At 35.0% G+C, this 10,386-nt stretch overlaps 3 protein-coding genes across 4 annotated transcripts; 2 read left to right on the top strand and 1 right to left on the bottom strand.

The window, feature by feature from the left end:
- The first annotated feature begins 565 nt into the window (after nt 1–565).
- On the top strand, nt 566–2,240 carry LOC129788672 (uncharacterized). The gene is made up of 2 exons (XM_055824914.1): nt 566–1,305; nt 1,376–2,240. The coding sequence occupies exons 1-2, from the start codon at nt 1,188–1,190 to the stop codon at nt 2,209–2,211; spliced, it is 954 nt and encodes a 317-aa protein (XP_055680889.1). The 5' UTR covers nt 566–1,187; the 3' UTR covers nt 2,212–2,240.
- Nucleotides 2,241–3,579: 1,339 nt separating this feature from the next.
- On the top strand, nt 3,580–5,174 carry LOC129788675 (uncharacterized). The gene is made up of 2 exons (XM_055824917.1): nt 3,580–3,738; nt 4,034–5,174. Exons 1-2 carry the CDS (start codon nt 3,633–3,635, stop codon nt 4,861–4,863), a joined length of 936 nt encoding a protein of 311 aa, XP_055680892.1. The 5' UTR covers nt 3,580–3,632; the 3' UTR covers nt 4,864–5,174.
- A 1,219-nt stretch (nt 5,175–6,393) lies between these two features.
- On the bottom strand, nt 6,394–9,253 carry LOC129788673 (uncharacterized). 2 transcript variants are annotated; one of them, XM_055824915.1, is made up of 3 exons: nt 9,105–9,253; nt 8,817–8,931; nt 6,394–7,470 (listed from the first exon to the last, which is right to left on the bottom strand). In XM_055824915.1, exons 2-3 carry the CDS (start codon nt 8,920–8,922, stop codon nt 6,626–6,628), a joined length of 951 nt encoding a protein of 316 aa, XP_055680890.1. In that variant the 5' UTR covers nt 8,923–8,931; nt 9,105–9,253; the 3' UTR covers nt 6,394–6,625. The 2 variants fall into 2 exon arrangements, with proteins under 2 accessions (XP_055680890.1, XP_055680891.1); XM_055824916.1 differs by lacking the exon at nt 9,105–9,253 and adding an exon at nt 9,008–9,017.
- Nucleotides 9,254–10,386: the final 1,133 nt, after the last annotated feature.

Genomic DNA, 10,386 nt, shown 5'->3' with positions numbered 1-10,386 from the left:
ATCAGATTTATATACATAGATAGCTCCATAGTCTACAATTTGAAACATATTTATAGCTACCACATAAATCTGAGCATGTTAAAATCGATCAATCACAGCCTGAGAATTACTCGAAAATGTATTATTCACATAGGTTCACTAAAATGGCTACCAAGATCGAACAGCCTGACCGATTTTCATAAATTTATTAGATTTGAAAAGAGAATTGAATTACCTTTCCAACGATACTCTATTTGTCAAAATCGGTTCACTAACTGTCGATTTACAAGAGGTTGAAGTGAAAATTTGTGAAAAACTGACAAATGATATTTTGCATCAGTCTACTAAAATGGCTGTTAAAAAAAAATGGCTTGACCGATTTTCAAAAATCTACCAGTTTTAGAAAGGTGAGAAATGCACCTTTCCAAAACTACTTTATTTATGGAAATCGTTTAATCACATCCGCAGTTATATCCATTTTAAATTGGTCTTAAAAATATAAAATTTTTGCTAATTCGGAAACTTTTCGCGGGTAGTGTAAGAAAATCATCTTCCAACTCTTCCAAGAATCCTAAACTTCTGGTAGCCAAAAGAAAGTAGAAAAAAGCATATTGAAGAGACAGCTAATAGAATTCGGAGGCACGATCTAATCATTCAATTTGGGCCTCAACATTTAACCGAGTGTGGCATTTCCCTTTCCCAAGAATCAAAACAACTTCTTCGTTGACCGATTAATGAACGAATTTATTGAGAATTTCACTTTCAAAGAAGTCAGCCCATTTTTATCAAATTAATTTTCCCACAACGCGACTTATTAGCATTTTCACCGTGAAGGCAATTTGTGGCTTTTTTCTTAACTGTTTCGTTGGTTGAAAATAGCTTCTTCACCTTGAATGTCTTTTGATATGCAAAGTCCCTCCCGTGAGAGATTGAGCTGTATGCGCTAAAGAGGCATGAACCTGGAGGAGATTTCAATGTGTAATCTTCCGGTTTTACTTAAAAGTGATGATGGGTTCACATGGAGTGTGGCAAGAGTGGGAGAAGGGTTAAAAATGGGACTACTACATAATCTCAATTTATGCAAAGAATCTCGTGCTGACCATTTAAAAAGCCCGCGGGATTTGCCCCAAGTTTCAGTGCTTTTGGGAAATTCGTTGGAAGTGCAACAACAGCAGTGTTTTGTGGAAAAGTGAAAAAGCTCCAGGAGGATGCATGAGGAAAAGATGAAAGAGAGGATGGCAATGGTGAAGCATATCCTGGATCTGGACATGGAGGAACGAATGAATTTCCTAAATTCCTTCGACACAGTCATGACGGATTGTGACGGTGAGGGGAATCCTGGGAAAATCAATTGGGAGGAAAATCTCCGCAATAAATCTCTCCGTGTGATTTTCAGGAGTAATCTGGTGTGCCCTTCGGGAAGTTCCTGGTGTGGGTGCAACAATAAATGCCCTCGAATCCTACGGAAAGCGTGTGGTGTACGTTTCCAACAACAGCACAAGACACACTGAGGACTACGAGGCTAAAATTGAGAAGCTCGGTGTGGAATTTCGCTATGAGAATCTCGTACATCCCATGGTGTCAATTGTGGAGTACCTCAACAAGATTAACTTTCAGGGCTTAATTTATGCCATTGGGACGGATTGTGCGAAGAATCTCCTCCGTGAAGCTGGCTTCAAGATCCTCGATGGGCCAACGGGTGAAGTGGAGGAGAACTTTATGAAAATCTTCAAAACCGTCAATGATTGCGAACCCGTGAAGTTGGTCATTGTGGACAGTGATCTCAACTTCAACTACGCCAAGTTCATGCGGGCAGACATTTATCTCCAGCACCCCGATTGCAATCTCATCATTGGCGCATACGACTACCGAATCCCCGTGACGCAGGACTTTGATTTACCCGGTCAAGGACCATTTGTGGATGGGCTGGTGGGTGTCTTGCCTGCTGGTAAAAAGCCCATTGTCCTCGGGAAGCCCGGAGAGGCTCTTGGGCAGCTACTAATGGACAAATACTGCATAAAAGATCCCAAAAGGGTGCTCTTTGTGGGTGATCTGATCAATACGGATGTAAAATTCGCACGAGATGTGGGCTTTCAGTCCCTTCTGGTGCTCACAGGAGGGACAACGAGGGAGAAAATGCTGGCAAATGAAAACAGCACAGCCATTCCACATTTCTACGCTGATTCCCTCTCCGATTTAGCCACGTTGATCCAGAGCATTTTGTCACAATAAATTCATTTTTTCCTTTCTTTCAATAAAATTAAGTTTATTCTTTAAGAATTATTTTATTTTTTATTTCTGAGATTTCTTTCAAATTATTTGCAAGGGCTTTTAGAACGTTTATTTCCATTTTGAACAATCTCTTTTTGGGATTCCTCGTTATATCATATTTGATTGTGATCAATACGGTTGTTAAAATAATTACAAATTGTCTCAATAAATTCAAATTTGGCGCCATATGAAGGCTCGAAGAATTCCAGAGGTGGTCACTGCCTGGAAAGTTCCAAAATGTCAATGGAAAAAATAGACTGGAAATCATGACAAAAGTGTCAATGAAAAAACTTGTCAGATCATTCTCAGATTTCAGAGCAGACGAACACGCGGAGGTCCGCGCTGCTCAGTGTAAAGTGGATTTAATTTTAACAGCGGTCTTTAACTCAAACTCAGAATAACCCAAAAAATCATTAAAATTAATTATTTAGTAGAAGCAAATACGGTTCTTAAAGGGTTAAAATAAGAATAAAGTAACAGTGAACAGAAAAAAGCTGGGATAAGTGGGATAATGATCGTGATACAGTCTCAAAGGTTACTTGAATTAATGAAAACTAATCGCACTTTAACAATTTTCTTTTTCTAGCAATTCAAAACTTATATAGAGATAAATTGCAAAGAAGCCCTTGAAGAATTCACTTCGATTGGGCTTCTAAGTGATCAAAAACGAAAGCAAGTTATAAATGAATGCGTGAAGCATATAATATCACATTACGGCCTGTATCCTTCAAGGGACATTAAAATACATTATTCCGATCTCTTCTGCCATGACTTAAAGAACTGTTAACCTTAGACGTATTCTATGCCCGACATTTCGAGTATAAAAATTGATCTTCTTCAGGTATTGACAATATTAAAAATCGTAAAATTAATTGAGCAAAACCCCCTCATATAAAATCAGTCTGCATCAAACTCAAGAAAACCTTTTAAAAACAAACAGAAACAATAAATTCTGCCTTTTTCTACGGCGAAGAAAATTTTTTTAAAGGTAATTAAAAATAACAAACCTTAAAGAAGATAAACAAGTTGTATTTTTTATGAGAATCTTTTTTTCTGCCAAGTTTCATCACAAAGATAATTTCTCAGATGACGTGAATTTGGGTGAAAAAAAATTAATTTAACTCCCTGAGTCTTTCAACCAACCCGTATAGGTCTCAACCGTTTTCGTACTGATCACATTTTTATAATCACTTTTTATGGGTTTTTGAGTATAGTGAGACTTTTGGGGGAGCGCGTGTTGTGGCGCGTTTTATCTTATCACCGCGAAGATTTTTTTCTATGATATCTTTCGTATATATTTGGCTTAAAATGTGGACGAACAGTTAGTATAGTTTGCATCAACGTGAAGTGAAGGATCTCAGATATTTTTTTTTGTGTGAAAAATGACCACAAATGGAGTACATCGAGTGAGGAATATCCTTGATCTCAGCATTGAGGAGAAGAAGAAATTCCTCAATTCCTTCGATATCATGATGACTGATTGTGATGGTGAGTTGAATGTCGTTAATGTGATTAAATAAAATTGATAGAAAAGTTATTAAAATTAGAGAGAAAATTTGATAAAAGAAAATTCAAAAAGTGCTCAAAGAATTTTATCTTATACATATAGAGAAAAGATGAGAAGTTCTCTTAAATTTTCAAGACACCTGCTCAAATTTCTTATTAGAAAAAAATCTTAAGTAAAGTCGTTATCTTTTTAAATTACCTGCAAGAACCTTGAGTGAATCATGAGTGAGAAAATTAAGTAGAAGAAACATTTTTTAAACTGAAAATTCCCCCACAGGGGTAATTTGGAACATTTTTGGCTCAATTCCGGGCACTGGAGCTGCCATAAATGCCATGGAAGGTGTGGGCAAGAGGGTAGTATATGTGTCCAACAACAGTATACGCACGGATGAAGCGTACGAGAAGAGGATCACAGATATCGGAGCCACGTACAGGCAGGAGAATCTCGTGCATCCAATTCATTCGATCATTCGCTACCTCAAGAAGATCAACTGCCAGGGACTCATTTATCACATTGGAATTGCCCACACGGGCAATCTTCTCCGTGCAGCTGGGTTCAATGTGATTGAAGGTCCAACCAGTGTGGAAGAGAATTTCCAGAATTTAGTGGATGTAGTGAAAGATCATCTACCTGTTGAGTTTGTTATCACATACTTCAACTTCAACTACAGCTACCCCCAATTGCTGAGAGCTGAAATGTACCTCCGTGATCCAGGATGTCAGCTAATTGTGGGAGTTACGGAGGAGCGAATGCCTCTCATGCCGGATTTGGAATTCATTGGCCCGGCATTCTTCATTAAACCCCTCATTGAGAGCCTCTCCCCGGAAAAGAAGCCCATTGTCCTGGGAAAACCCGGAGATGCTCTTGGGGGCATTCTAATGCATCAATATGGGATTGAGAATCCCAAAAGGGTACTCTTTGTGGGAGATATTCCCGAATCAGACGTTCAATTTGCACACAAAAGTGGTTTTCAGTCACTCCTTGTGCTCACTGGGGCCACCTCAAAGGAACAGATGATGAACCTAGATGAGGGCAGGTTGATTCCGGATTACTACGCGGACTCCATCGCTGATCTATCAATACTCATTAGTAGTCTTCCATCTTAAAGTAAATTTTATTATTAGAATTTTCTTTTAGTTTTAAGGAAATTAGCTGAATTTGATGGTGCTGCAACATTCATGCTACAAGCTCCAAGAACTTTATGCTGGACATTTTACATGGGAAGACATAAGAAGCTTAGAAAGCTTCTAGCGCTTCAAGCATTTGAAGCTTTAGTGTGATAGCCTCCACAAAGCTCTAAAAAACAATAATTTAGTACAAAAAAGGATTTTTTTTAGCGAATCCAGGTGAAGGAAAAATTTCTTTAGAATGCTTAATGTATTTTTTAAGAATGAAATATGTTTCTTTATAAACTTTATTTCTTTTATTTTTCCTCTGAAGCCATGCTGGTTATACTAACTAATTTTTTAAAAGGTCTTTACCATATATTTTTAACCCAGAAATTCCCAGGAAATTTTTTAAAGAGCAGAGTCTGATTTCAAATTGTCCAGAAAAGTTAATTATGTATTAAAATTTACTAAATTTCTCGTAAGAAATTCTCAAATTCTTCCTTTAACTGATTCTATTTGAATTTTCTGAAAATTAGGACATTTTATGCAATTTTTATGTCCTCCGAATTCAAAGAAAAAAAAACATTTGCCGAGTGTTCTAAATAGGAATATCCGGGTCACAAGAGAGAAAAGATCGAGGTATGTACCTTCAATTGTTATCTACAAAGTTCTTTTAATTAGACTCTTAATCCGTCTGTCATCAAAGGGTTAAACAGTCAAATAAAAGAGACAATCATGAAAAAGAACGAAATTATGTACAATATTCTTTTTTATTTTATGACGAACAGAATGAGCTTGATAAATTTAGTTAAGAATCATTGAGCAATTAGGAATGAGCTAGCAATTTGAAGAAAAACTCTTTACAACAGTATTGGGTTTAATTGCAAATTTATCAACAACGTATTATTATAGATATTGTGAGAAAGGTGAAAAAGCTTTGTGGGATTCAGAATAGCTAGAAGAGCTTGAAGTATTTCAGTAGAGCTTATTTAATGATCAAAAAGTAAGAAAAACTCCGGAAAACTTGAGGAATTTTCATATTTTGCAAATAATTGATTCTTCCCAAGATATCTTCATGGAATAAAAAGAAAAACAAACCTTTTTTCATCGAAAGAAGTTTATTCATTTTGAAGCTCTTTATTAGATCACAAGAACATCTTATAAAGAAAATATTGATTAAAATAGAATAATCTTTTATTTATTTTAGACATTTTCCTGACAAAAAATGTATTTTTTTGATCAAATGGATAGCTCCCAATTTTAAGATTTTCTTCAAGAAAAAATGACCAATAAAAAGGCAAGATTATAGAAAAAATCTCTCGAATTTGTTGAATTTTTTGTAATAAACTCTTCATTCCAAAATTTAATTCAATAGCCCCATTGAACTATATACTTAAAATAGTTTAAGCATAATTAAACAGAACTTTCGATTAATTTAGACTCTAAATTAATCTAAATTTTAGAGCATAAAAAATTCTAACAGAAATATCCTGAAATGTTTCAAATAAAAAATGTTTTTTAAAACAATTTTTTTTAATTTTCTAATGCATCGATTTATTTTATACCCAAACTTATTTTACAAACTTTTTTTCATTTTAGCTCAATTCCTCAAAAATCCTTCTTAAGGATTCCAAAGAATTTTTTTTATTTCAAAAAATAAAATTTTGAACACTTTTCAAAGCTTTTTCTCTCGCGGGCGCCAACAAAGCCAAAGGTCAAAGGTTTAAATGCTTTTTTAAGATTTCCTCCAAGATGAACTTTACAGTGCTGATTGCGGTGGGAGGCTCTGAATGAGCGTCGACAGGGCAGCTATGGAGTCCGCATAGAAATCCGGGATTTGCGTACTGTCTTCATTGGCCAGCATTTGTTCCCTCGATGTACCACCGCTGAGCACAAGAAGGGACCGGAAGCCGTTGTTTGTGGCTAATTTAATGTCCGGAAGGGGCATATCGCCCACAAAGAGAACCCTCTGTGGATCAGTCACTCCGTATTTCTCCTTGAGAATCTCCCCCAGACCAACACCGGGTTTTCCCAGAACAATGGGCTTCTTTCCGGGGGGAAGAGTCAATGCTAGGGCGTCCATAAAGTACCCCGGGCCAGGAAGATCAAATCCTGCCATCATGGGTAGTCGGTAGTCTGTGGCGCCAAGGATTAGCTGACATTCTGGGTCACGGAGGTACAGCTCAGCGCGCAGGAAATGCGGGTAGCCGTAGTTGAAGTCAACGTCCATAATAACATACTTCACGGGCTGATTGTCCTTCACGAGAGTCACGAGTTTGTGGAAATCCTCCTCAACTCTCTCATTCGGTCCCACGATCACATTGAACCCAGCTGCACGGAGAAGATTTGTTGTGTGGGCTGTTCCAATGAAGTAAATCAGCTCCTGGCAGTTAATCTTCTTGAGGTAGTGAATGATTGTGTGGATTGGATGCACGAGATCTTCCTGTCTGTACGTGGCACCAATGCCAACAATCTTCTTCTCATACGCTTCATCCGTACGGACACTGTTGTTGGACACATAAACAATCTTCTTGCCCACAGCTTCGACATCCCTCAAAGCTTCTCCGGTGCCAGGAATTGGTTCAAAGAGATTCCACAGGACGCCTTGAGAGGGAGGATTAATTAAAAAAAAAAGAATTTGAGATTAGACGATTTATCTCTTTGTAAAAGAAAAATAAATCAGATAATCTTGAGATTAGAAATTCAGAGATTAATAAAAAATAGGGGAAATTGGGTAAAACTGGGTTGCACGAAAAGAATTACATTTTTTTGTTGAGAATCTAGAGCTTGGCCTAGAAAATATTGATCTAACCGAGCTTTCATTATTTCATTTTTTTTAAATAATTTATGAAAGTTTAATTTATAATTTAATTTAATTTTGTTAATGATTTTTTAATTTTCAAAAAAAAAATCTTGCAAAATCTATTTAAAAAAAAATTTCAAAGCTTTCACGAAAGCTTCTTTTAAAATAAATTATTTAGCTTCAGAACCTTTTTCATTTCTTATTTAACTTAAAAAATATGTAGGGGAGACCGGGGCTAATAAAGTCACTTAAGGGTTTGGAAAAAGCCTAAAATATCATATTTCCTAGCTAGATAGAACAAAATGATCTGAGAAAGAGTTGTAGGGCAGTAAATTTCCTAAAGAAATGAGCTATACATTTCGTTTTATCTATTTGGGAAATATGATATTTTGAGCTTTTTCTAAACCCTTAAGTGACTTTTTTAACCCCGGTCTCCCCTATCATAAAAAATTAATTAAATAATTGTTTAACAATTTAATCAATTAATTAACAAATTAGTTATTTTAAATAGCTAACTAACTATTTAATTCGTTCAGCTTTTAATTTTTTTTGGTTAATAAATTAAGGAAAAACAGTTTTATATGACTCATGGTACATTTTCTCAGAGTTGTTTTTTTTCTAAACTTAACGATCTGTATTAACCAAGTCAATCACCTTTAAGCTTTTCCAGTTTATTTATTTTCGTTTCTTCATTTAATTATTGAAATTCTAATTTTGAAATAAAAAATTAAATTTTGGTAAATGTAAGATTTTTATTAAACTTTTAAACAATTATCTATTCGAGCTTTTTTTCTCAATAACGTAAGTCTTTTTTTCTTCAGATCTTTTATTTTGAATAACTAAATTTAATTTATTCATAAAATTAATTATTTTATTTCGTTTTTCACACAAAAAAATCATTTTTCAATTTTTATCACAAAAAATCAATTTTTCTTTAATTTCCTTGAAGCTTTCATGACTTTTAAGCTCAGAGATTTTTTCTTATGAGAAAAGCTTTATCATCATTGCCACAGCGATATGTTCACGCTATCAAACACAATACTTGCATTCCTTTTATCATTGAACTTCACGTGAATTTCTTTTCTCACTGAATCACTTTATATTAATTAACCTTATCAGCCTTATTGAGCACCAACAATGAACTTACCATCGCAATCAGTCATAAGGAAATCGAATGAATTGAGAAAATTCCTCTTTTCCTCGATGCTGAGGTCCAGAATATTCTTCACTTGAGACATTTCCTTTGCGGCCATTCTCTAAATCTAATGAAAGAAAAAATGAAAATCGCTTTTTCTTAAAAAAAAAAAAGAACCTTTAACTCTCCTCGAAAGCCTTCACTTGACTGAATGGCAGCATATTTCTTCTCGTGTTATGTCTCCAAAAAGAGAGCACGCGAAGCATTTATGTGTGGAATATTTCTCTATTCAAAACCTACCTTTTTGTCGTGATAAGATAACGAAACGAAAAAAAAGAGTCCAAAAGAATGTGTGGAGTAGTGAGAAAATCCCAAGCAGTAGCAGCCACAGAATGACACTGTGGTGCGGTTGATCTGTTGGCTGTTCTGCTTCTCTTGATCCTCCACCACAAAACTCAATCAATCGCGCAGACTCAATTTTCCACGCACACACACGGGTGCCTGATGAACCGGAAGATCACATTTCAGCCTCTCAATTGTCTCCCCTCATCCCATGAATATTGGAGCTTTGTCATTGATACCGACGGAGACGATCAATTGATTAAATTCTCCTCCAGGCGCTTCTGCGAGACATTCTGACCTCAATTGCCCAATTTTTAATAATTGAAAGAAATGAAAGAAATGCAAATAGCGCCAGAAGATGATTAAGCTTCGTATGCATTGAAGACTTTAAGTCTCTTCAGAAGATATGGGCGTAACCAGGGGGGGTTTTTGGGTGTCTTTAATACCTTAAAGGGTTAAAGAAATTATTTAAAAGGTAAAAATTAAATGAAAAATAAATTTGGAGAGGAATTTGCAAATCTTAGACAAGATAAAGGGAAAAAAGAACAAATGTCAAACGTTAGAAAAAATTTGCTGAACGTAAGAAAAATAGTCAAACCAGAGTCAAACAGAATTTATTTCTGCCTGAGATTTTACTCAATTTTTGAGCTTTTTGATTCAAAATTAAGCTTTTCAAGAAAGGACATATACATTGTTAAGAAAAAATCATCACATTTGAAATGTGAAACGTTAGATAAGAAACATCAATCGTTTGAATATGAACGTCAAAAAAAATTAAAAAGAAATGTCAAATGTGAAAGGAATCATCGAAGGCTAGAAACAAGAACAAATATAAGAAAATAAATGTCAAATATTAAAAAAAAGAAACGTCAAAGCTTTTAGAAAGAACTTCAAACGTTAGAATTTTGTACATGAAAAAATGTCAAATTCTGTTAATTTAAATGCAACGATCGTTAATTTTCAGAAAATTCGATTCTTAAGTTGTTATTTAAATAAATTTTCAGCGTCGTTAAATTTATTTAAATTAAAAATTCTTTAGGCAGATTTCTGTCTACGCCTCTGTCAGAGACTTTTGTCAATATTTAAGCTTTTTTTAAAGAGAAATTTTCTTAAAAAAAAAACATTTATTATTAATAAATAAGTAGAAAAATTCTAATTCTAGCTTAGAGAGCATTAGACTTAAGTCTTACTCTATCAGAGACATAAATCCGCTTTTTTCTTCTCCCAGCAGTGTGTCTCT

The sequence above is a fragment of the Lutzomyia longipalpis genome, chromosome 2, assembly GCF_024334085.1.
Source record: "Lutzomyia longipalpis isolate SR_M1_2022 chromosome 2, ASM2433408v1".
Classification (NCBI taxonomy): domain Eukaryota; kingdom Metazoa; phylum Arthropoda; class Insecta; order Diptera; family Psychodidae; genus Lutzomyia; species Lutzomyia longipalpis.
The sequence above is the reverse complement of the archived record's forward strand: the minus strand, read 5'-3'. Positions and strand labels throughout refer to the sequence as shown.

Coding starts and splice junctions, on each gene's coding strand:
- LOC129788673 (XM_055824915.1), bottom strand. CDS start 8,922: ATGGCCGCAAAGGAAATGTCTCAAGTGAAGAATATTCTGGACCTCAGC. Junction 7,471..8,816: donor CCTTATGACTGATTGCGATG/GTAAGTTCATTG, acceptor CTCCCTCTCAAG/GCGTCCTGTGGAATCTCTTT.
- LOC129788675 (XM_055824917.1), top strand. CDS start 3,633: ATGACCACAAATGGAGTACATCGAGTGAGGAATATCCTTGATCTCAGC. Junction 3,739..4,033: donor CATGATGACTGATTGTGATG/GTGAGTTGAATG, acceptor ATTCCCCCACAG/GGGTAATTTGGAACATTTTT.
- LOC129788672 (XM_055824914.1), top strand. CDS start 1,188: ATGCATGAGGAAAAGATGAAAGAGAGGATGGCAATGGTGAAGCATATC. Junction 1,306..1,375: donor AGTCATGACGGATTGTGACG/GTGAGGGGAATC, acceptor TGTGATTTTCAG/GAGTAATCTGGTGTGCCCTT.